The sequence below is a fragment of the Polistes fuscatus genome, unplaced genomic scaffold (assembly GCF_010416935.1).
Source record: "Polistes fuscatus isolate 324 unplaced genomic scaffold, CU_Pfus_HIC Scaffold6, whole genome shotgun sequence".
Lineage (NCBI taxonomy): Eukaryota > Metazoa > Arthropoda > Insecta > Hymenoptera > Vespidae > Polistes > Polistes fuscatus.
The window spans coordinates 717,257-745,239 of record NW_025113140.1 but is presented as its reverse complement, the minus strand read 5'-3'; the positions used below and the strand labels follow the sequence as shown (position 1 = coordinate 745,239).

At 35.8% G+C, this 27,983-nt stretch overlaps 1 protein-coding gene across 2 annotated transcripts in view; it reads left to right on the top strand.

Annotated features, from left to right (window-relative positions):
• LOC122522807 overlaps positions 1–27,983 on the top strand; it is a 224,813-nt gene that overhangs the window by 106,652 nt on the left and 90,178 nt on the right. For both annotated transcript variants that reach the window (XM_043644076.1, XM_043644077.1), the window contains exons 4-6: positions 11,890–12,105; positions 12,548–13,652; positions 22,159–22,248. In XM_043644076.1, the coding sequence (XP_043500011.1) occupies positions 11,890–12,105; positions 12,548–13,652; positions 22,159–22,248 (1,411 nt within the window). The remainder of the gene's footprint in view (positions 1–11,889; positions 12,106–12,547; positions 13,653–22,158; positions 22,249–27,983) is intronic.

The window sequence follows — 27,983 nt, the reverse complement described above, 5'->3', positions numbered from 1 at the left end:
TATCGTTTGAAATTGTTACATCTATTACCAGTCGAGGTATCGATCAATTTTTCATTTCATATTTGTTCTAAATTTGTTCTCGATCCTAACAAGATTCGTTATAAACAACATACAACAAAAAAAAAAGTTCACATAAGAAAAAGGAATTATAAAGTTTAATTAGGAAAAAAATGACGTTCTATTAATTCAGCGAGTAATAAACTCGCAGTCGAAATTAAATTGCGATCGCAGATTACGAGTTAAAGAAAACAAAATTACTTGGAAGACAAAAAGAAACATACACACATACACACATATATATATAAAGAAATAAATGTCTCACGTAACGCGTCGTCGTTGCAAACACTTTGATTTCTTTATTCCCCTCGTTTTATTTTTGTTAAAGAAAGAATATAACACACAGGAAGAAAGAAAGAAAGAGAAAATAAAAGAGATCGGAGTCATCTCGATTATGCAAAAACAATTATCTTTGCTCACGTATAAGGAGAGCGTAATTATTAAGCCGGTTGACCCATGGTGGTGGTGGCGTTACGAAAGTCGCATAAAACCGCATTTCTCGGTGGTAAGAAAAGTTTTCTCGTTGTGTGTGTGCAGCAACGAACGTTTCGCTAGGTCGTTCTCGATTCCTTCTCTCTCTCTCTCTCTCTCTTTTTCTTGACGAACGACAAGAAATACGGAAAAGACGTATGGATGTACGCAAAAAAAGAATAGAACTGTTGGCGAAGGCGGACTGCTATCACCATTTTTGTTAAACTCGGATCGCTACTCACCGGCTACTCACACCGGCTGCTGCTACTCCTCTCATCCAGGCTAACGACGTCATTTTCTCGAAGCCGACGGCTAAACTTTTACCTAACCAAGCCCGTGACGATCCTCTCTCGTTCTCCTTTCATTTCCTTCCACCCGAGATTTATTCCCGATATTTTCTTAGACCAAACCGATTTGTTTTCCGATAGATCGATCTCACACTTAATTTGGGGTGGGGTTGGGCTGACTGTATCACGAATATTCGATCCAATATATTATTTTCTATATTCAATTAATATTTATTCAGCATCAAAATAATACCTGGTATTCTTTAGACCGATATAAATTCGTAATGAAAATTATAAATTATTCTTTAAAATAATTGTGGAGAATATTTTGGAAGTTATCTAATCGTCGTATCATCGTAAGACTGATCAAATCATTTCTATAGGTTAAAATAGTTAGGAATAAGGTTTGCTCTTATTCTACTCGCAACATATTGTCAAGGTAATCCTTTTAATGCATCTTTCTCTCTTGGAAGGACATCGACCCGAGAGTTGGACGTCGAGGAAGTCTTCGGTCCTATGTAAATTTATCGTTCCGCTTGGGGGCATAAATAAAGGCATGGAAAGAGCACAGGAACATCTGTGTGTCCAGAGCTTAATAATACGTTGGAATGGCTCACGGAAGATCGCCAACGTAACGCAGAAAAAAAAAGTTTCTCGATTATGCTCAGGGCTCTGTAACGCCAGATGACGATATTGCGACGCACCCGTCCGTTCGTTCGTTCGTTCGTTCGTTCGTTCGTTCGTTCGCTGCATGTTTTATTCCAACATCGTAAAACGCGTAATCCGTAAAAGCGCGTCTGTCTTGCGATTTACCTATAAATTCTTAACAAACCTTTTCTCCTCGAGAATAATTCTTCTTACTTACTTACGCACGATAATTACGGTAATATCGTTTCATTTTATTGCCAATAACGGTTGGGGACTACGTATAATTATCTCTAATACTAAATAAAATTATTTTTCTTCTTTCTGTTCTTTTTTTTGTCAACATTTATCTATCTATTGTATACTTTTTACAAATCATTTTTTATTTAATCAATTCTGTAACTTATTTTTAGATTCTAGATTGGTTCCCGATCGGTTCTTCAAATCGGTTCTGTAATTTTTTAGTCAGCACAGTTAATCATTTATTTTACTTCTGATTTTTTTATTTTTAATTTAGAATATATCGAGTTGGTCGACAAGGAGGTAGATTTATATAGAAATAAATCGTAACCGATCGGTAAAATAGAAATATGAGAATAACGTAATGACAGGAATTTCTAAAATGACGAGTCGGTGTATGTATGAATACAGGATTCAATAATAAACCAAACGTATCTATCTACCTGCTCGCATATTATTTTCTTTCAATCGATAAATAATGAAGTTACTTTCAGTAACTATACAGATATTCTTCACTTATAAAGTATTCGAGAAATCTCAACCCTCTGAAAGTAACTCCTGTGTTTTTGCTCGAATATTCTCTCCTAGTATAGGAAAGGAATATTCAATGATAATAAGAAATTGCAAAAGCGAGAGACTGTGTATGTGTGAGAGAGAGAGAGAGAACGATACTTATTCGAGAACGTAGATTTATCTGTGATTTTCTCCTACTGTCTCAGGCGTGGCACGTTCTTCTCCGGACGTCCATTACAATCCTGTGCCCCGGACGATCACTTCTAACAGGAATCCCTTACTTCTCTTCTTCTTATTCTCTTTATTTCGAAAAGGATCGAAGGAAGTTATCCTTCCTTCGATTTCCTTTCTTCATTCGTTATTCATTATCAGGGGGAGGTTCTTTTCCTTTCGAGAACGTTTCTATCTTTTATTAAAATACTTTCGTTATAAAACTTATATTATTATTATTTCAAATGTATATTTTCATTATTATATTAAACATATTGAAATGAAACATATATATATATTTCATATATTATTATACTTTTATGTAAATATTATTATAGATATGCACGTAAGATGGAAATTAATTTGTAAGAACTCTGACAGAATGCAGTTAGTTGGAACAGGTTTTACATAGAGCAAAATGTATATACGCACAAGTAATGACGATTCCATGCAATTATCGGGAAACTTTTTTACGAGCTTCATTCGATGCACATCCATAATCTATCTAACATAGAAACATAGATCATGTATTTTATCTAGTCGAAATAATTTTCCATCCATCGGTGAGATCTTCGATTGCTTGAAATTGACATGTTCATAGAGTAATTCCTGCGTATCGTGGTTATTAATCGCGTCTTGTCTACCTCGCAATTGCCTTTACAAAAAATTATTCTAATTATTATACTTAAGAGAAACGTGCATATATACTATATATACACGTATACGCAATATATATACATATATGAATTTATATATGTGTCTGTGTATAATATACGCGACGTATCAAGTAGGTCGAGATGTCCTCTCGTCGTTTCTAATATCAAGTCAGCTTTGAAAAGATAATCGGATCTAATAGCTAAGTAAGTATTGATAGAACGTCTCAATTCACCCTAAGTCTTGTCTGTGATAGAGTTAAAATATCTTCTTTCATACGTTTTGAAATATCAATGAGAAACGAGAGATTGTTGTTACGTCCTCGGTTAATGTGATTTAACGTTTCGATGGGTTTACTGGATAATGGGGTTAGATTCGTGACATATATCAAAATAAAATAACTGATAGCTCATCGCTTATACTCGTGTTTTGAAAAATTACAAAAATATATATTATGCACTTTTTATTTTATGTAATATAAAACAACTACTAGTTCCTAGTTCGTAGAACTATGATACTTACAAAACCATATCAATTGGGTCAAAGTTCTTAAGGAAAAACGCGTCGATTTGTTCGACCACCATGAACCTGTCGATGATGTTGACAATGGGAATTACAATCCCAATGGAACATGAACTTGCGAAGATAGTAGGAAGAATGGAAGGGGCCTTTAGCAATCAGAAACAGGATGTGTCTGTCTAGGGGGAGATTTGCCTCCTCGTAAAGTCAACAAAGAATGTCGATAACAAAATGATTGACAGTTAGTTAATTAAACGATGTACTTTATTAACCAACGCTATATTTAGTGTAAAGCAATCTATGCTCCTACGGTATTCAAAACGTTTCTTATTCTTCTTTTTCATTTGTTTAATCATCTCGTCGTCACTCTCTCACAGCTGTTTCTTATTATTAATTTATTTCTTTACGAAGATTAATAATATATTTTCTCTTATTTTCTTAAACGTATTGTTTTGGTATAATTTAATCTAACGAATAAAATGTTATCAGATCGAAAAGAAAAGAAATTTTATATTGTATATACTACATTAATTAATTTTTCATCATAAAAATACATATGTAATCAAATTTATAATAATATAATTCACATTAAAGATCGTTAGAGAGAAAAAAAATATAATTTACATTTTATAATTCTACATTATAAGATATAATTATGATTTAATCTAACATAAAAACTTTCTACAATATATATATATATATATATACTTGTAATATAATATATAATTATATTATTATAAATTATACTATTTTCTTGCTTTTTTTTTTCTCCTTATTTTTTCGAGTAAAAGAAAAGCTTTAGGGTTAGAGGATTTCATAGTCGAACGTATAGAAAAGAAAAAGAAAAAAAAAGAAAAATATTCGACGACTCTTTTTAATCTTTCAATCTCAATGGGCTTCGCCCGTCCGTAGAGTTTTCGATAAGAATCGCAATGATCGCATCGTGAGAACGGTAATTAACTCTCTCTCTCTAGGAGGTAAAAGAAAAGACGACGTTGGTAACGAGAAACGATCGCCGTCGTCATATTTTCACGAAATGTCACGTCGGATAATGCCGGATAGTCTCAGGTAAGACTCTATCTTCGTAACGCGATACTAACTGCTATTGGAGTGGCAGAACGAGAAGATGGTCCTCTATGTTCGAAGATAAACGACAGGAGATTGGAAACGTCCTTGTTTTTTCTTCTTTTTCTTAATAACCTTTCCTTTCAGATTAACGTATAAACTCATATATCTACTATCGATATCAGTTTTCTATTTCTAAACGGCAAAACACTGTCAAGAATCCAGGGAAAGTTGTTAACGTTATACACAAATAACTCGATTTCTTAATTTGTACGTGAAATTTTTGAACGATTGATACACATTTTGTTGAATTTGAAAAATTTCATTCTATCATAAATCTATCAACATTTTTATGAAACACTTTCGAAAGCACGAGTTCTACTAACAGTTATCGTATATTAATTTTTGTTCTTTTTAGATATCTAGTTCACATGCATAACAGTCGTTAAATTAAATACAAGAAAAAATAAGCAACAATCCTTTCTTCCTCGTAGGGAAATGGAGAACAGAAAAGTAGGTTTTTCTCGTTGATCAAACGACTTTAAATTGATGGACGTCGTTCCACATCACAGAGTCTCGAGGCGATCCGATCGGAGTCAAGGTCACGCGATCTAATCGGCCCGTCGAACGTCTTCATTAAATTATCTCGAAGGAGCTCGAAGGGAAGAAGATGGCTGTCTTTAAAGTCGTATTCGAGAGAAGGGAAAGAGGAAGAGAAATAGAATCGAAAGGATGAAGACAAAGCACGTGTGTGTGTGTGTGTGTGTATGTGTATATATATGCGTTTAGTATACGTGCACACACTGCAAGATCTGAAAGGAAGGGTCGTCGTGATGCTTGAGGCGACGATGCGATTCATTATCGCAATATCTTCGATCTTACATATATACCATATACAAAGAAAATACATATAGATAAACATATATACACGTACAGGGTGTCCCAGATAATCTCTTCCTTCTGGTGACGTATATCAGGTTAACCAATAAGTCCTGTGTGATTTTTTTATCCGTATATTTTTATTTGGAAATAAAACTCTTCATTTTCTAAGTTATATCAAAACATCAACGGCATATCATCTGATAATTATTATCATGCATTCGTATTGAAGATTGCATTTTATTTTTATTTTTTTTTTTCTATACGGAATCCTTCGAATCGAAATTATTTTACGATTGAATTCTAAGAACTAGGTGTGATATCTTGGCCAATAAATGATAGAACAGTTTGAAGTGTCATTCTAATCCTTAGAACCGATCGCAAACACCGATTAACACATAGGTTTAATCTCGATCGTCTTGTCGTATCGCGTGTCACGTTTTCTTTCATTCATTCTCGTTTCTTTGCCTCATCATTCGCGTTGATGACAGTCAAGTTTTCTTTCACACCCTTTTTATTTCTTTCTTTTAGTTCTACTTGTTAAGCGTGTTCCCTGTTGTTTAAACAGATCGATCAACTGGTATAAGAGTATCTAATTTAATTAGTATGCTTCGTAATACTTATGCAACAAAAATTATTTTATATAATTCGAACGAACACGTGCGCGAAAAGAAGAATAATAAACGTAACGTTAAATATGAAAATATTGTAATAACGTAACTATATGCATTTAAGAAGAAATCAAAATTGCTCGAGTTCTTTCAAACGTTAACCACAGAGTAGCGTTTTGCAATTCACCTTTTTTCACTCGCATAAGACATATTTTATTCTCGGTGTGTAAGCAGAAGAAGAGGCTCGTTACGTAAGTATACCGTTATAGGAGCCGTAAGAAAGATTTTACTTTCCGGAAACAGGACTCGAGATGTAAGATGGACCTGCAGATAACATGCTTTATATTTTTCTTTTAATAGGCCTTGCAACAAAAATTATCTTGCTTCAACTCGTCCAGTTAACACCTACGCATAACACACTTTTATTTCTTTTATTCCATTTCTTCAAACCTTATCACTTTAATCAGCAATTTATTAACTTAGTACACAGTGTACAATAATATTACGAAATATTAAATATAATATTAAATGGATTTCACGTGGTGGTACGTAAACGTTTGCAGAACATTAGTTTAAAATTAATTAAACGAATTAAATACGACGATAGTTTTGAAATCGATACAAACTGTGATAAGGATTAAATATATCCTAAAAATAAATACGAGAACGTTTATTAAATACTTGAATTCACCTTGATATACTTTCCAATAAATCCTTGGGGAAAATGAATAAACGCGTGTAGAGGATCGATCTGCAATACGAATGGGGAATAAGATTTGCGGTACTGCTTTGTGCTTATCGACCTCGTAATTCTTCTACGAGGAGTATGTATCGCAAGGATGAGGGAGAAATTGTGAAAACGAGGAAAGAGAAAGAATGAAATAAAAGAGAATGAAAGAGATATCGTTCTATCCTATCGCAGCAACAGCAGCAGCAGCAGCAGCAACAGCAACGTTTCGCCATTCGAGAGATCGACCTTTTGCTGAACTTGATCCACCAATCGCTCGACAACTACTCGAGAAATCCTGCAACAGGAGAGGACGGTTCGTCTCTTTTGCTTCACGAATCTTTATTGTTAACCGTTGCCAGAAGAATGCCGTGGACGTGTCTGACTTGGCAGTAATTTATTGCTCTTTAAATGGAACCGAGTCTCCTTCCATTCCGGATCTTAAACCATAAAGTTTCGCCATGGACTTGTTTACGGATTGTCTGTCTCCTGTAGTTTCGATCGATTTGCCAAAACTAAGAATACATTTCATTATTAGACCTTTCACGCATCTTGATTTATTACTTGTTAATCTTTTCACTCTCTCGCACACATATACACAATATGCGATTACTACCACCATATAATCGTAATCATCCTTATTTTTTTCAAAATAATTATCACTGGATTCGTGTGATCCGAATATATTGACTTTTCAAGCATCGATCGTTAATCTCTTCAAATTTGTACTACTGCATTTATAACTGCAATTAAATTTCGAAAAGTTTCATGGATTTTAGTTTCGCTCGAATAAAATATGTTAAACCAGTTTATAAAATATTGTTTAGAAATCCATTGGTCTCGTGTCATTTCAAAAGAAACGAGTGACATACTACCGTTAAGCATAGAATTATGTGTAGGAGAGTGAAAAGAAAATGGAAAGAAATGTTGGAGAGACACAATAAGACGGAAGACCATGTCCATGTCGGATGTCCCATGTCGGCTCGGTGATAGTCCATGGGCGCGAACGGTTCAATGCTAACTGACTGACTGAGTGAAATCGTTTGAAAAGTCCCATTCCTTCCTCCTCCTCCTCCTCTTTCAGTTTCCACGGCTTTCGCACGCGCCTATCACGAGACACGACGGCCGTGCAAGAGTGCGGGCCTAAGGCCTCTAAGGTCCCCTCTAATCTGCATTTTAAACGAGCCGTGTTGCTGCTCTCTCGTCGTACCGTCTTCTACACGCCACGAGCGAATGAAACCAACTATGAAAGAGTGAACGAGAGAGAGAGAGAGAGAGAGAGAGAAAAAGATATTGAAAAGGCCTTATGGTTTATGACGTTTTATCGTCGAAGAAGCAAAACTTGCGTTTCACGCGACGCATTCTCTCATCCCCGTGCGCGTTTCGATCATTTTCCATTGACCTCCAGCCTATCCAACATTTTCCACAATTTGTCAATATTGTACAATTTTAAATTATATATTTGATTTTTTTTTTAATAGTTTAACTATCGATGGATTCTACACGCGTTTTATTTTCTTCCCTTTGACAATAATTAAATGATATATTTGTTCATATTTCCGGAACGAAAGAGAACACTTATATCCTCGTTCGTGATAAAAAAGAAGAAAAGGTGGACAAAGAAAAAGAAAGATTACCTAGGTAAAGTGAAAGACGTTCATGAGTTGCGAAGGAAGTAACAACAACGATGTCATGCCGATTAATTTGATCGCGAGCCTGTGTGTGTTACATAGTGTGTTGTCGTGTTGGTAACACACTGGTAGCATACTGGTAGCACACTGGTAGCACACTGGTAGCACGCTGGTGAGTTCCTTACGAGAGAGCCGCGTGCTGCTGATGCTGCTGCTGCTGTTGCTGTTGCTGCTGCTGCTGGCCAGGTTTTTTCAGAACGCACGCAAAACAAGTACATACCTACTTGGAATAGAGCTTCTCCCCATCGGGTTCTCTATGGTAACAGATCGAAATCAGTCTTTACCGACTTTCATCGGATCACGGGGCGTCTTCTCTAGGTTCCATGCTGAGAAGAGACACTTTGGTATATACAAGATACGTATTTGCACTTTACTTCCTTATTTTTCTTTCTCTTTTCTATCCACCATCTTTCTCATCGGTTCTTCTCTAATATACATTTTAATTTCAAATAGAATACTCGATAGTTATGGTATATTAAATTTTAACCGAAGTATATCATTTTTTATTGTTGTCATTTTTATCTGAAATGGGAACCTCAACTAGATCTGGTTACACTAGAAAGAAACTGGTATCTTTTTTTGTTTGTTTCAATGTTGCTAGCTAGCTACTTGGAATGCGAAGCAAGGTTTATATATGATTCTATTTGGGTATACACTACTTTCAGGCACAAAACAAGATTTATTATTATACAATTGTACGTGGGTTATACTTAAGGATTATGCCAGGATTATATCAGAGTACAAATTTTTATGAGTAGTAGTTTGGTATCTATCATAAGTTTGCAATTTAAACAATAGAGTAAAAAATAAAAAAAAAATATTAATAAATTAATCGAACTTTTGCGCAGATTCTTCGTAAGAAAATATAGAGAATAGATCTAGATCGATCAACGATCAGTTCGTCGATCGAGAAACGTGCGTGGCTCTTAGAAAAGTTAACCTTTTAGAAAGTAAGTAAGAAATGGAAGGAAGTTAACGTCGATCTTTCTACCAGACGATTATTATCCACGGAAGAATCGCATAAAGAGTTTCCAGTTATAAATTTATCGTTTTATCTTTTGTCCCGATCGTCTAATTAGCACTAGGTAAGATATAAGAAGAGTTTGTTAGATCGTAGCCCGTGGGATCCGATATTCGCGTTGTGTGTTTGAATCTTAGAAGTTGGTTGGTTCAGAAGAGGTGAACGCAAGATTCCCCTATGCGGAGGCGGGACATAAATCGAAGGACATTCCGGCGATAAATCACAAGGACGGGCAGTGAAAGTCAGCTTAGTTTCGGGGCAGATACGTCTTTCGCGAAAGGTTCCCCACTAATGAGACACTCAAGTGACGGACGCCGACGGCCGTGTTTCTTATCCAAGCAACATCATAAACACGCTCGTTGCAATGCCATACAACAACGGAAGAAGAACATAGACGAGAACGAGAAGACAGAGACCACTGACACCATTCATGAAATTTTCTCATTCCAAATTTTCTAACGGTTACAATACCAAGGATCAATGCAACAACGATGCAAAAAGGATTCATTGCTATGGAACAACCTTGAACTCGATTCACTTGGTTCGAGAGTAATCGTTTCAATTAAACAGATTAGAAAAAATGTAATCGAGAATTATTAGTGTATTTAGAATTATCCAAGATTATAAGAATTTGAATAATAGTTCATAATAAGTTGCTTACGAAATAATAGATTTCACAGGACTCCTGTATAATTGCAAGTCGATTAAAATACAATGTTCATAATGTTAGAGGGGAAAATACTTAAGTATTAATCTCCAGTCACCTTTTATTATTTCTCGATTACCCTTTCTCACTTTTCCTACGCAAAGGAAACCCAAGGAATCTGGGCCAGTTCCTGTTAACTTCTCATGAGGACTCTCCGTTGTATACGTTGGCACGTAACTGACGATGACGAGGAGGACGAAGGAGAGAACACGCGAAGGGAAATGCTTGGTGTCTGCTTCAACTTACGGCACGCGACACGGACACGCGACGCCAAGTTTCAACACGTATACGCTTATAATACGCACGCACACATACTTATACTTACTTACTTACATTAGAATCTACTTTATCGAGTAAGTGTGTCTACCTACGAGCGTTAGACACAAATGCGTCGTCGTCGTCGTCATCGTCAAGCACGCACGCCTTAATTAAGTTCCACCAGTGGATTGACTCGCAGAAAATCACAACCGATAGAAACTTAAGAACGTTTTTTCTACCCTGTCGCTTATGCGAATTGACAGACATAGGATTTCATGAAAGATAATGAAAAAAAAAACTACTATATGTATATATATATGTACCTTGTTACATTATGAACCTTTCTACCTTTCTAACCATTATTACATTCTCTCTTGCATATTTCTTTTGATCTATTTTATCAGATTCGAAATCCACTAATAAGATATCAAACGTTGCATTCTTTAAACGAAAGTCCTCGTATTAGGAATAATCAATTTAATTCAAATACATGTTAGAGACATTTTTCATTTCAAATTCGAACAAAACTGAATTCTTTAAAAGTAAATTATCCAATATTTAAATGAAGTTCAAATTCGTGTTTAAAAACGATTTTTGAGGATTGACTCGAGTCGACCTTTGTCTTATGGAATGCAAGGAACTTTGTAAGAGGAGTTCTCTCACACACACAGGGTGTCTACTTTCTTCTAGTCTAATTGCTTGCGTGCCATAGGACTCGTGCACACGTGGGCGAAGCAATACAAAGCATTACGAAGCGTAAGGTGTCTCTTTGCTGCGCCTTTCGAAGGTACTCGTCCGGCGTGGGTACTTACAGGACTATGCATTCCAACTTTGCTTCCCTCTCTCTCTTTCTTTCTTATACTGCGCACGTGCAACACTATTTGAATCCGATTAAATTCCAGTCGCATTCCGACTCGTCAACTTAGGGTGGGGTGGGGTGTTGGGCAAAAAGATAAAGGGAATGAAACCTCTCGGGAATTCGCCCTAATCTGCCTTTCGTTCTTACCCATCCTCGAAGCTCCGATTACCAATTTGAATCAGCGTTATTAATAATTCATTTCTATGTAATCTAATCAATTCTTTCGATATCCTTGCGTAGTACACATATTTCAAGTGGGATATCATATTTTATAATACAATTTAAAAACACGTGCTAATTAATAAGAAAAAAATGTTCCTAGAAACCTAACGAGCTTTTCGGCCAACCCAATACTCTACTTAAGTTGATCTCAAATCTTAATTTGTCATGACACAATTGTTATTCGTATAAAATTATAAATGAAAAATGTTTCTAGAAAGCTTTAGAATTAATTTAGGATTATTATCAATTTGCAGGGTAATGAATTAGTGGTGCCAGAGGGTTGGCCTTTGACGATAGGTGGGAGAGCCCTTGTCCTGCAGTTGGGCGAACTCGAAGCTTCGGCACTAAGACTTGGGGAATGTTACCTCTGTGTACGGAGTGCAGCAGTAACAGCAAGCACTTTGTCGAGCGGTACCGTGGCCGCTGCTGCTGCTGCTGCTGTTGAAATCGTCGAGCGGAATACCGTCGAGGTGAGTCACGTCCCTTTTCTTTCCATCCTCTTCTTTCTTTCTTTCTTTCTTTCTTTTCATCGTTCCCTCTTCGCTTCTTTTTTTTGTTTTCGCGTTTATTCGTCGCGAAGGATGGTCCCGAACGTCTCGACGACGTGTCAAAGATTCCTAACGTTCCTTAGCGATGATCATTTCTCTACCAAGCATCTTGCAATCTAAACGGATTTCATCGAACAATAGAAAATAAACGTATATATGTTAATATGTTTATACGTGTACAGGAAGTATGCCAATTTATCATATTGGTATTCATTTTTATCTAGGAAAATTGTATTGCTAAATTATCTCATATTGTTTTCCTTATCGATTAATACAAATATTCGATAACTTAAAATAAACGATACGATTTATTCTCCGAACATGTTATTTTATATTATTTTGTTTTTTTCCTACGATTTCTCAGATTGCAGTGATCTGGCGAGCAACGTCGATGAGGGCCCCAGGGATCCTCGGTTGGGAGCGTGAGGACGAGTTTATGGATTGGCGGGAACCTTCGCGAAAAACCCAACACAATTCTACAACAATAACAGGGTCCAATAGCGGTGCTAGTACGAGTACGACAACGACGGTAGCCCGAGCACGTCGTAGGTCGCGCGAAACAGGAAAAAGTGTTAAAGAAGACAAAAGAAAAGAAGAAGAAGAAGAGGAAGAAGGAGAGGAAACGAAAGAAAAAAAAGAAAAAGAAGAAGAAGTAGTGGAAAGATCAAAGGAAGGATCAGAAGATTCCGATGTTGGGCATACGAGTTCGAGTATTTTGACGGCTATGACGCCGGTGACAAAATCTAATTCGACGTCTAGCGTCATATGTTGGAAGAACGAAATAGAAGATAGTGAAAGTGGATTTGAAAAATATCCCCAACAACAGCAACAGCAGCAGCAACAACACCAGCAGCAGCAGCAGCAGCAATTGCAAGAGGAATTAACCGAGGAGGGTTTCGAATCGTCGTCTAGTCTTTCGGCAAAAGTGAAAAGGTGCGCCAAGGTTGTATCGCCAACGATAATGGAAAAGTGGAAGGAAAGTGGTAGATGCGAAACAAGAAGCAGACCAATCGCACCGGAGGATCTTAAGAGTCCTCTTAGGTTGGAACAACTTGTGGGAAGGCAGGAAGTTGAAAAGAGGAGGGAAACGAGGAAGGAGCAACTGGAAGAACGACTACAGAAAGCTCGACACCTCGAGGACGTAACCGACGAGGAACTGCCGACTTACATCGCCAATCTTCTCGTCACCGTTGAACGAAAGATCGAAAGGGTCTCCCTCGATGATCTTACATTCCCCTGTCCTGCCTGCAGGAACATAGACACGGACGATCCTCTTCTTGGTTGCAAGTGTGCAGGTGAAGATTGTGCCTGCGGCGAGCACGGTCCTGAAGACGAGTGTGATTGCGGTACGGCATCTTCCTCTTCCATAACATCGAATTCAAGGAAAGATCAATGTGCCAGAAGCTTCGAAGTGGCTGGCATCAAACATATCGACAGCGACGACGAGGAAGAAGTTCGTATGGGATTCGGTGAGTTTATATATTTTTATGACAGTTATTGCTGTTCAATTAATTACAATATAAATCAATAGGATAAGATATTATTTTGGGAAACGTACTTTTTACGAATCAAAATCGAGCCTTCTATTGTATCAAGATATTTTTGATATAAATTAATTTTTTGGGAAAGTATTCGTGATATAACTGTAACCGTACGGGAAAATAAAAATATAGGTTTACATACGTAGTTTTTATTCTGGAATTCTTACGGTATAGTGATTTGCTTAGAAGTTTCTTTTAAATAATGACTTCTCTCTGGTTCAAGCCGCGTCAGCTGCCGTTGTAGTAGCCACTCCGTCTTATACACACTTATATTTTACTTCTTATTCATATTCCTATTCATATTCCCATTCGTATTGGTATTCCTCATACTTATTCTTTGGCTTTTATTTCTCGACGACTTTTACTTATACCTATATACGACTTATGATTTACCGACGAACGAATACTTCCAGCACGACGCAACACTCGTACAAAAGCCGAATAGACGAACGAACTTGAAATTTCTGTGCAGAAGCATAAAAGGCGTGGGCGATACGCGCCATCATCCTCGAGTGGCCACTTCCTACAAACGATGACTATTGAAAAGTCTTTCTCTTCGACAAAGTCGTCTCACCGACTGAATTACCGCCTCGTATTATACCACGGTGTGGATAATACTCTCTCACCGTAGACAAAAATTTACGGTATTTTAATAGGCCTACAATTTTGAACCTCGGTTGTAAAACATCTCGCGTAATATTTTCCTCCTCAGTTTTCCCTTTCGCAAAGATCACAAACGTATTTTTGTGTCAATTAAATCGATGATTCGTAAATAAGTTCTTCAATAAATAAATAAAAGTATCGCATTGCTCAGAAAATTTCTACCGACGAGTATTTTTAATACATCTTTCTCAAAATCAATACAAATTCAATATTTTTATCATATTCCTGTTACTTTAACAATACACTTAGCGAAGTGATAGATCCAACGAATGATTTAAACACTTTTTGATATTCCTTAATATCGTTAATCGATGCGAATATAAGAGACAATAAAATTCAATGAAACAAACGAAATGTCATCAGTCTCAATTTAGAATCTAAATTTGATTACCGTTCGTTACGCTAGGCGTTAAGAGACCATTTCGTTTCTACGGGACGTCGTTAACGAGCGATGACTTTCGCACGAGGCACGAGGGCGTGATTGTAACGAACGGGTATGCAAATTGTCGGCGTATTCGCTTGTCACTCGATCTTTCGCCGTAGAAGTCCAAACGAGTCACTCCCGTTTCTTCGAGTACGAGTACGAGTATCTTCGTCCAAACCCCAACCCGGCCGTTCTCGGTTTGCCGGGGGAACACTTTGAAGTTTCGTGACCGGACCGATCTCTTTTCTTCCCCTTATCCTCCCACGTTCCTTTCCTTTCCTCTCTTTTTCCTGATTGCGATCGTTTAGTAACCAACTCGAGTGCCACGAATTTCGAGATGTTTTATCCCGAAATATCACCGTATATCTCTGACACGTGCAAACGTGCATCTTCTTTTGCAAACGGACAAATTTCATATCATATTTCCGCATCTTTGACACTAAACGTAGGAACGACCGACCGGTTTATCGAGTGACCAATAGAAATAAATTATCGAAGACAAAAAGGAATTGAATTTAATTGACATTTGACGAAAACGGTGGTAACATTAGGTAGCAGGAATAATTCATTAAAGTACGGTAGAACGAACAAAGTCAGTAAGTAAGAATTATAACAGTGGATAAGCTGAAGGAAGGAAGGAAGGAAGGAACGGGGGAAAAAGGGGGATAGTCGTTTGGCCAGGGCTTTTAGCCGAGTCTTTTAAGTCCAAGATCGAGAGACCGCAGATACCACGGACCGTTGCGGACTGTTACGAGCAGACCGTAGTACCGTGCCAGTGGTGACGGCAATTGGCGAGCGGCTTGCTATTCCAAAGGTTCCTTGACTTTTGTGTCTGCAACCGGCGACTTGCTCCGGTGTCTGTATTTACAGAGAGAGAGAGAGAGAGAGAGGCAAGTGACCTGCCTCTCGCCTGGACAGTGAATGAACGGAGTAACGAACTCGTCAATGGGTATGCGCTTGCTAATGAAACGGGATAACGCAGCAACAGTTCGATATACGTTCTCGTGTCCCTCTTCCCCCCCTCCTACGAGGTATAGTCATTTCAAACCACGCTTGAATTTTGTACTCCTTTCGTGAGTTTCGAACTTCAAACAAAGGTGCGTCCGGATGCTAATTGGGTTAACGTGCTAATACCGTTCCGTTGCTGATCTTTTTATTTTCGGTTGGTTCGTCTCAACTATGTTCGAATATTTGTGCAATATATGGATCACGCGGATAGATTATTTTAAAATCATCGAGTTATTTTGATGCTTAAGAAAATAATAAAAGAAAGAAATAAAAGTATATAATACTTCGAGATAATATATTAAATGCGAATTTTTATCTGAAACGATCTTTCAATGGGTTTCGGCGATTTATCGAAGGATCTCACCTCGATCAAGTGCATAATCGGACATTACATGCTCGCCCGTTCATCGTTTCCATGCTGCCGTCACGATCGAACAACCTGCAGGACGACGGTTTACTCTTGGCGTCAGTCGCCACGCGATCGGACATGACTTTGCGTTGGTTGTCGCGTTTCATTAGCACGTGCCACTCTCTCATTGACTTCTATCTATCTATCTCTATCACTCTCTCTCTCTCTCTCTTTGACATACAAACTCGTTCGTTCTCTCTGGGAACCTTTCCCAAGCGCGGCAGCAACCCACTCATTCCTTTTCGCGTGATTCCCTGTATATACTCAGCATAGGACATATTCCAGTATAACATGACACGAAAGTACAACCCACGCCTGGGTGCACACAAGCTCACGGAACAACCATAAACGAACTGATCCTACGAAATGTGTTACTTACACCCCCTGTCTCGTATATGCCATATTTCGGATCGAACAAATCGCATAATTTATTCTTTTATTTCTTTCTATTTCCAATCACAAGTTAGACGTTTGGAAAAATTGTTGAAAAATTCTTTGTCAATGATACGTAATAATTTTTAAATGTTACATGTATATCAAATTGTCGCGTTTAATTCTTATCCCCATGTTGTTCGTTTATTTAAAACGAGTATTATCTTCGACAAGGTAAATGTTGGTAAACGCATCTTCTGGTTGGCTACCATGCACCTGGAGACCTGGAATCAAATTAAAGCGTTTCGGTATACGAGCCGATCCCAAGCATTGCTTGATTGAACGTTTGTTTCATGGGCTGACTATACTTAGTAACTCATTGATCGTCCCTACGGCGGCCCTCAATCATATCTACTTAAGCGAGAATCAAGCGGCTTCTACAATAGAGGCTATTCACCTCTCTATCGTCGTTCTCCTCTGTGCATGCGTTAAACAAAGGGAGGTGGGGTCTAAGGGGGGATGGGATGGGATGGGAGGGAAAGGGACAGACGTTTCATCCTTTTAAAGAAAGTGTTTTTCTACAGTCCCTCCGATCGAAGTTTGTATCACAAACAAAGTTAGGATAAATTGAAACGGATCGTTAATACTATTTTCCATTTAATTAATTATAATATTTATAGAGAGAATATGAAATATTTAGCCCGAAGATATATGTGAATTTAATAAAAGAATAATTTTATTGTACCAAACTACCCCCAATGTTTTCAATTGTTTTCTTCATGAATTTAATTTCTGCATCAAGTATCTTAATATCGTTCTAACAAGACCTAACCATAATCGCTGATGGAGGAGACTGTACTGTAGTGCAAGGTACTTATTGATTTTTAATTTCCTTTCACAATTGAATTACATGCGAAGACAATTGGATTAATCCAGACCCTTAATTCTCCTGTCTTTCTCAATCGAGTTAGATGGGGCTCTTACCGGTAACTCCCACCCTCCCTCCCTCTCCTTCTTCTATAAAGAACCGTCTTCGATTATCTCGAAATATTTTCTAATACGACAAATAGAATTATCTTACATTTTTAACTGCAATTCGGTATGGAAGAGAAGGAGAATATAAAAAGATGATCATTGAAAGGTTCTCCTACGATCAAAGATAAAAAGTTTGAAAGGGGTCGTCGTCGTCGTCGTTTCGGTGTTAATGAAGGGAAGAAGAAAGTTTTCTAGAGACGTATTCTCGTGAATCGAAAAGTTCTCTTTACTTCAATAAATCGTTCCAAGTTTCTATCGGAGACCTTAATTGCTTCCGCGTGCACGGCCAATGTGCTTCGATAAGTTTCAATTGGTTTCTATCGATCGTTTTTTATCTTGCAAATGAAATTGAGGATGTATATCAATTCTTCTGATCGCGTTGACAAATTTAAATAGATATTTAATAATTCGTGAATATTATTCGCTCCCCTCCCACACAACCTCCACAATTTATAGCGTATCTCGTAAATTTTGAGAAACGTGTCGCGAGTATATTTAAATGCGAGTCGACAAATTTTTTTTAAGCTAGTTAGATTTATGAAATATAACGGTAATATAAATTTGTTGAAAACATCTACGATTTATTTTGTTTAAACTCAGCTTAAATTAATTCGCGAATAAATTAATAAAAGAAAAAAAAAAGCAATGTCCGAACCATTCGTTACTTTTATGATACTCGAATAAGATTACTTTGTTGAGTTTGAAACTTATCGATGCATTCAATTGCTGTTTATTATCGCAAGCACAGTATAATGCATTCAGAAGAAACGATGGACAAGCATCTCAAAGGTCGCATCCATAAGATGGAAAAGGTGACAGGAACGTAGGAATAGAAACGTTTAAGTTGCAAACGACGTGTCGTAAAGTAAGAAAATCCAATCAACCTTCGGTTAAAAGTTAATCGAAGTAACGATAAGCTTTCACGTTGAGCGTATCATGGATTCTTATAATGAAAATACTTATTTATCAAATATCATTTTGTTTAAATATAATACTATATATATATAGTTTAAATATAGTTGGTTCGAATTAACGTTGTACGTAAAAATTAAATAAAAGAAAAAGGAAACCCCGATATCTAAGAAGACAACATTTTAATCAATTTTCTTCGATTTCTACTGTACATAACACAATATGAGAGTAAAATCCCAGTGGTTGTGTATTAACAGCTGCATCAACTGTATGCAACGCATGGAATAGCGTGTGATTGCGTGTCGGTGACCTCGATCATCTCCCCTCGTGCATATCTTTCACTTACTCTTTTTTTTTCTCCCTCTCTCTCTCTCTTTCTCTCTCTCTCTCGTTTAAATCATCATGTCAATGATCCTACGACGATGCCAAATGAGGAAGACACATTATTATATCGATACCATCCTCATCCTCATGCCTGCTGTGAACATTTCCGGGCTACGTTATGCTAACTTTATTTAATTGCGAATCTACTTTCTCCTATCAGCGAAATGTAACAAATTTTAATTCATTTAACGAAATCACTTATTATACTGAAAGAAAAAAGAAAAAGTAATCCTTGTTATTTCTCGAAAAGATAAAAAACTTCATACATTATACATACATGCAAATAATCGGTATAATTTTATACAGCATAAAAATGAGATAATAAGTGATCGTACAATTTCAGTATTCCCATTATTTCTCATTTGGTTCGTTGGAATGATCGACAACGAGTTCTAAGAATGTTAAGAACGTAGCGATAAATCAATGGTAATTGCATTTCTTTCGCACTCTCGATGAAGCTTCGCTTTGTTTTCTCGCCTCAACGACGACTTTCTTCTCAGGTCTATTAGTAGTCGGTGGATGCATCCGTTCAACCATTGTCTTTGGTCGTGTTGGTAGTTTGTAATTATCACACGTCATTAACGCCCTTTCCCGTAATGATTCGCTGCATTGAAAATGTACCCGCAAATTTTCACGCTTTTAACTTCTTCGCGGTTTTTTCTTCGGTCTCGATTCATAAATGTTTGAACAATTTTTATTCGTAAAATAATTCGGAGAAAATAATTATTTCAATCAAAAATTATATCTACGTGTTTTAATTTATATTAATATTTATATTTGATAAATATAAAATATAAATAAAATTAAATAAAATTAATAATTAAAATTAAATAATATAAAATATGTTACTTTTTTTTTATAAAATGCCTCTTACAAAAAAAAAGAAAATACATAGTTAAAATATAAGTAAATAAGTTATGAAGAAGCGTGATGGAAAGTAATAACGACTGTATATCGCTAAGGAATCGATTTTACCAGTATAAACGTAGACGAGATAAACTTATAACCGAACGCGAGAACCTGTAATTAGACCCCATAGGTAAAATGTCTTCTAATCGCTTAATAACGCCCATGAGCAAACAGCAAATACTAATTGGCTGAACGGAATATTGCAAGGAATGAAGAAGTAGAGAGAGAGAGAGAGTTAGTAACCAATCAATTTAATATTAATAGTATTTTACTTATATAAACGGCGCCACAGGAATTTTTCTAATTATTACTTTACGTCGTTAAAAAGAAAAAAAAAGGTATTTGTACTTTTCTAATATTATTTTTGTTTCTTTTCCTATTTAATTGTACCGTCGGGAAACACTTATTTTAATTTACGAACACAACGTACAAAGTAATTACATTTTATCGATAATGGTCTCTAAAATTTGATTTAATCCCATTAACACGCGTCTACATTCATTAGAAATAAGTTTCGTTGAAAAATGTTGCATAATAAATAACTTATAGATAAATGACCAATATTCTAAAAGATAACACGTTTTATCACGTTGTTATTAACGATTGATATATCAATGTGATATACGTTAAATTACGATGTAACATTTATTATTTAGTTATAATACATACCAGTGAGATTATCGGGGACATTTATTATCCATCTCGCGTGCACGATTACCTAATATAATTAATAGAAAATACTATAAAACTTGATTACGATCTATCCTGTCAAATTAAATAAAATTTCTAATTACAAAACGAGTTATACGCAAAAATGACTGAGAGAGAGAGAGAAAATACACGCACACGCTATTAAATAATTATTAAATAATATTAAATAATATTAAATTTATCACCGATAACGTTAGAAATAAAATTATTCAATAATTAATTACGTTAGTCAACGGTCTGGTCTTAACGTGTCGAAAGACGAAAGGAGACTGAAGAATATTGTTTATCTTTTGCGAGATTCTAACCGTCGGTAGTTTTTGTTATGATCTTGACTAGAAACTGTCTTAAGAAAAACATACATACACGCAGAGACATATCTATGTACGTTTAATGTTTATATGTTGTATTCTTAATCTTTCTTTCTTTCGTTTTTTCTTATTTTTTCTATTACAATTCTCGATATTATAAAAATGTACGTTACTGGCGCATATATAAAATTGTACAAAATAGATGAGGAAAGTAAAAATGAAAAATAAATGATATTTATAAAAGAATAATGTGTTGTATTATATAAAAGATGAATAAATTAATTAAAAGATATTACACACGGTCATAACGTGTCGAACGTCTTTCATTCGAAAGCGCGATTGGCTTTCATCCGAAGAGCCGGTGCACATTAAAAGAAAGAAATAAAGAAAGATAGGAAGATATCAGAGACGCGACACCAAGTTCACGATGCAAACGTCTCGAGATGAGTGGCGTCAACTATGCGAGGAGCCGTTGCATATAGATATATACGTCTTCTTTTGCGTTAAGTTCTCATCTTAAAATACGACGAATAAGGAAAGTCAAAGTGTCTGCCATATACTGAAAGAAATAGAAAGAAAGAAAGAATGAAAGATATATAAAGATGTAAAGAAAGAAAGAAAGAGAGAAAGCGAGAGCGAAGGTTAATCCACGTAAGTTTACTCAAGTGCAACGTACTCGTAACTTTTCTCTCGAAATACCGTCTAAATGAATATTACATTGCAAATATTTATTAGTTCGTTACGATTTCAAAAATATATAGATAAGAAAAGTTAGATTTTTAATAGTTTTTCATTTTGTAACGAAAGATCAATTGAACAAGCGTAAGCGTAATCTCTCTTTTTTCAAGTTACAATACACGGAACATATAAACAATAATACTTAAAAAATAAAATAATTTATTCAAATAAAATATAGATAATATTAATTAGTCCTATTTTTGGGGTAGTTCATTGTTTCTTTTCCAAACTTTAAGTATTTTTTGTGCGCGCGTGTGTAGATCATAATATCACAAAGAAAGAAATCGATATCACAGTGTAATCTCGTATTGTATATAATGCAATAAAATATTACAATAGTAATCGATATCCTTTCAGAGATGATTTAAAGTACGTTTACATTATGTGGGATATTCCATACCAAGCTCACTTGTACCACCAGTGTACACACCTATGCGCATTCGATCATATTACCAAATAACGCGTCCCACATTGTTCTTGAGAGAATTCGAACGCAAGGGTGGTCCTCGCGTTTGCAAAGGATGCGGGAGTAACGAGATCCCTCGTTGGTTTCTGTTTCAGGAACGAAAAAACGAGCCGACGAAGTCACTTCACCCAGGACGATTCATGACGTACCGGAACACGTTCTGACATGCGGTCTGACACTGCCCGGTAAGTTTTTGTTCCTTTTTATCGAATCGAATACAAGCATACAATTATTTTTAACGAATCAATTTTTACATCAAACGCGATTGATTAATGCCACGTGATAGTTTTAATACAAACAAAAAAAAATTACAAATTATTTAACTTAAAATTATAAACAACTCGCGCGCAAATTCTTATTGCAAATAATCTGATTTTCGATCTTATTGAAAAAAGATCGTTTCATAAAGAAAAATTAAAAACACGCGCGTTGCATGATACCAAAGAGCCATAAAAATATCAGATAAGTTTTATGAATATCTGACAAACAATATCTGTTACACTTATCTCTATTTTGAGATAAGAACGGCACAAGGAACTCTCTGTAACGTTGTTTAAATAAAAAAATAAGCACGATGTTAGGACTATAAGAAATTCCACGAAGTTCGTGTCACTCGGTGAACGCGCACACACACACATACACACACATAAGCAGCCCGGCAAAGGGACACCGCTCCTAAGCATTTAAATCCATGAAAGGTAGAAGGAAGGAGAAGAAGCCGTTCGTCTTCGTTCAACGCGATCTCCGCTTTATTACGATTTACAATACGTCGCTCCACATAAATCCGCATGAGATATGTCTCTACGTAAAGAGAAATATATATACCTATGTATATACCTTTACACCATACACACACACACATACTGATATATCCCGTGTGTTACGTTTATACATGTGTAGTAGTTACACGTGCATGTACACACGAGAGGAACACATTTAGCATTTTGCTTTCGTTGGCAAGAAGATAAGAAGAGAACTTGCGTTGACTACAGAGGAGTATGCGGAAGCCAACAAGGCACACCCACTACCATCACCATCACCATCATCATCATCATCATCATCATCATCACGTGGGCCTTTTAAGTTCGGTTCACACGCCCCCGCATCCTTTGCGAATCGCATCTATTTACGAACTTTCAATCCTACCGGTCCTCTCCCACCCTCGTTGTTTCTTTTCTTTTTTTATTCATTCTCTTCGTCGTCCTTTTCTTCCTGTTCTTTATAAACCCCTTCCTCTTCTTCTTCTTCTTCTTCTTCTTCTATTTCTCTTGGATCTTTTCAACCTTGGAAACTGTATGCGCGTTCGAGGATTCTCTAAGAGGATATACACCTTAGAGTAACTGTAACTTCGAGCTTCGGCAAGGCTGCCGTTTTGTCAACGAACGGTATACGATTAATAAAAGTGAATAAAGCAAGCATGGTATGCGCCTATGGTCGCGCTAAAATAATCTTCCTTGTAAGATGAACATTGCACTTTCGGATTCCATCCTAAGGACGTACCGTTAAGATTAAGTACAACACGTTGCTGGACTGCTTTTTTCATAGGAAAACAATTTTTCTTTTAAATAGAGAGAGAATTTAACTCTTACCTTTCACTATAGTAACATTTAAATTTAGTCGTTGGTTAGTCGAATATTTCAATAATGTAGTTATTTTGGAATTTATGGAGTTAGGTGTTTACGGTGAGAATAAATTTACTTTGAATATCGTTTTAAGTTAATTACGTAACTACGGAACTGTAATCGTTTGTTTATTTAATACGAATGATATTTCCTACTGCAAGATAGTTTTCACTACCTTGGATTTTACTTCGAATCTTATTAAGTAATTATTTCTGATTTACGAGATCTATCATTCGCGTTTATATTTCATTTTAATTATATATTCGAATAAGATAGTAATCAAGTGAGTTTGTATATAGAATTAAAATGGGAACGAATAAATTACTTTAAATTACTCTAAATAATTATTTTCAATTAATAAATTAAAGCTCGCGGAGCTTAACTCAAACGATTTCAAACATAAACTACTCTTATCCGAATAATTTCAGGTTAATTATTTTAAAAATTACATAGAATATACATCGAGCAAACTCTATAACTAAACTATCGAATAAGATGTTATCTAAATATTTATAATACCAACTATAAAATAAGCTATTGTATATTATCATAGCCATAACTATCCACATTTTACACGAGTAGAAATGATCTCGAAGAATAAAGCAATAAAAGATAACGTCTCCTCTCTAACGAAACAATCATTTTCTCGACAATGCGTGTAAATCGATTTACAAACAACACAACCGAGTAGCAACAACAACAACTCATGATACTTTATAGAAAATAAGTCTAAATCTCTTTTCTATCTTATAAGCTATTAGACGATCTATTCGGGCGTAAAACGCATACAACGTAATAAGACAATGTCCTTTGTTACGGAAGACTGTTAATTAAATTTGAAAGACATGGCCATAGTTTCGCACGCTTCAACAACGTTCCTTTAGCTTTCGTCCATTTATGTATAGCTACCAGGGAGAATATTGCGGTAAAAGGTGGAACGAGACGAGAAGGGTGTGTGGAATGGGGGTGAGGGAGAGGGGGAGGGTGGTGTCTATGTGTATTTTCTATTCTCCTTTTCTTATGCCGCGCATCACTTCAATGCGAATTCTCTTTCCTTTCTCTCTCCGTTTCTACGAGGAGATCAGCTGGTTATATTCACGGATACTTGTATTATTCGCGTTTTATATGTGTGTGTGTGTATATGGCAAGGATATCTCCATGTAGATAACTGTAATCCCATAGTTGGCAATGTTGCGAGCGTGTAGCCGATTAGGCTTGCTTAAGCACTTCTTAAAAACAGGAAGGAAGAATTCTAGAAGCTAAGAGAGAAAGGATCAAAGAGACAGAGAGAGAGAGATAGATAGATAGAGAAAGCTACGAATAAATCAGAAAATATAAAGTTCGATCGTTAGAATGAAACTTAGGGGAACGTAAGACGTCCATTTTCCGTGTAATCCGGTGTTGAATACGTCGCGAACGTTAATCTTCCTCTTGATTCGATGCTTCATTCTTTTGTTAGCTACCGTTGGGTTCATGAAGATGCTACTTACACGGTTTTACTGTTCGTATTGTACGTTTGTTCAATATTTTCAGGTTAATTGTTCGGGTTAATCGATAAATATTTTCTTTTCTATGCGAGTATACGGACGTTTATGAAAAAAATATTGTACCCAGCTACGAGATATGATTTTGTTCGTAAGTAGATTTTAGAAATGATTTTATTTCAAAATGGCATAAGTAGGTAACGAAAAATTATATGGCATTTATAAATTCTTAAGACAGTTTGAGTAATGATTTTGTAAGAAAAATTTAAGTAGGTTGGAAAAATGTTTTTCTATACACGAATTTACCATTTCTTTGATATTATCGTTGATGTAACAATTCCTATATAAAATAAATAATTAATATCGATTAAAATATTTTCTCCGTTATGGTATCGGCATACTGACCAACATAATTTTCTGGAATAAAAGTAGGTCCCTTAACGCGATCTAAACAATTTTGTTGCCACTCTTACTAAGCTTACTACGACGAAGCACAGGTGTTAATGAATAATGAATGGCAATATTTCAAAGACCAAATCATTCGTATTAAAGATAGAAGAAAGATTTAGAAAGAAAAGAAAAATTCCTTTTGAAATGACTCAAACTATTATTCGCGAATCTAAAATTAATTACGTACAACAAAATTATTGTCATCGATAATAATTAAATTAATTTTGGACAAAGAAAAATGTGAAATAAATTTCATATAAATTGTTGTCGTTGTAACCGATCATTTGCGATAAAATAAATATAAATTCATTTTGTGGAAAAATTCCATTCTTTCTCATTTCTTTTTCAAAGTTCGTACAATTCTCTCTCCCATGGTGGTTGTCTTTGCCAGACTCGTAGGACAAGTACGAAACACGTGACTTTGGTGCTCAATAGGAAGACCGCTTGTATTACACGAATACTAAACACGTTCGCTTATTGTAACGCGAAACTCCTTCCATTGGTTGCGGAGGAGCGTTGTCCGCTGCATTTCTCTCTCTCCCTCTTTCTCTTTATTTCTCTCTCTCTTTTTCTCTCTCTCATGCAATCGCTTTTGTCGTTTATTCTTCCTTCCTCCGGCATACCAGCTGGCCGGATCCTCGAGTACCTAACTGTAATCCCGTAGTTGGCGAAGCCTATACCTTTTGTCGTCGATTAGCTACTCCAAACGTACGTTCTCTTCCTGCCAATTTTAAAAGACTAAAAACTACAAACGAAAGAAGAAGAATAAACAAGAAAAACGAATCGATGAGAGTCCAGATTTCTTTTGTTTTTTTCTTCAACATTTTGGATACTTCAGTTTTGTTTGAGCTACGTGTCTGGAATATTTCGTTATATTTCCGTCAATTTTAAAACTTGAGAATATTTTTAATGTAGAAAAATTTCAACTTAAAGCATAATAACTAATTCGAATGGGCAAGAAATAATTTCCTTTTCTTTTCTTTTTTTTTATTTTCTTTTCTCGATAGTATTATTATCCTTTGAAGTGAAATTTCTCTAGAATAAATTGGGAAACATTGGAAAAATTGATATTAACATAGAACAGGTAACAGGAAATGTGCATAGACATTAACCGTACGCACGTTGCATTACTTTCGTTCATTTCCTTCATTTTAAATCGGACGTTAGTACGATTTCGTCAGTAAGTTTCTAGACAGCGTGGAAATCGTATCAACTTAGGGTTATTTTAACGAGTAGAAAATTAGTTTTATGCCGGCGGATAGGCATCGAGACGGTTCGGATCAATTAGAGATAGGTACGTAAATCATTGAACGTCGTTGCATCGAGAGAAATCTCTAGAGACTACGAACGATTAGCTAGCACGCTTCTCTTTCTTTCTTTATTTATTTCTTTCTTTTTCTCTCTCTCTCTCTCTTTTTATCTTTTTCTTTTCGCATGTTAGAATCTCGATTGATTTATTTATTAATTTAAACGTATCACTCCTTGTATACTTTTGCTCGATATAAAAGAGAAATTGATAGGCAATTAAAAATTATAATCTAAGCATTGGCTCTTAAATAAAAACTGATTCATCCGATAATCGAAAACATATAATATATGTTTGTACATCTATGAAAAATTCAAATAAAAAAAGAGTAAACGTCGCTAATATTTAATACAAAAATAAAACGATCCTGTCTCGTTATAACTTCTCGGTTAATTTTCTGACATTTGTTACTTTCAAATTATACGAATTTTATATAACGTTATTTTAGATCCAAAAAAAAGCGAGCAAAAGTATAGAGCAATAAGTGTAATTTGTTATAACGTTAAATAAATAAAAAAAAAAAAAGAAAAGATAGACCGAGAAGATCTTTTTGATCTTATTTCGTCGTTCGATAGGAGAGAACTTTGAGAGTCTTCTAATACACAGATCAAACCGTCGTCTATACCTCGTGCTTAGGCACGAGAGCGTAACTTAGCCTAAGGAGCTCGTTCGTGAAAGCGGTCGTTTCTTTACGACCGTTCGTTCGTTCGTACGTTCGTTCGTTCGACGATAAAGTCGTTCGCAACTTGCCGTCACCATAGAAAGACCAAGGCGAAACTAATCCTTGGCGTGAAACTTATCTGCGTTTTCTGTAGCGCAAAACGCTTTAGAACTATCTTGACTTTTTTTTCTTTTTTTCTTTTTACTTTAGTTTTAACTTATCTCAGTTCAGCTTCAGTGGTATGACTCTCCTCATATAATAGAATCGATATTATTCGTGGTATATTTTCCTAAAATAACAATAGATTGAACCAATGCTTTCGTTAAATTAGGCTACAAAAAACATTCCACTCGTTTATCGATCAATTATTTCAATCGCATAACTTATGATAATGTTT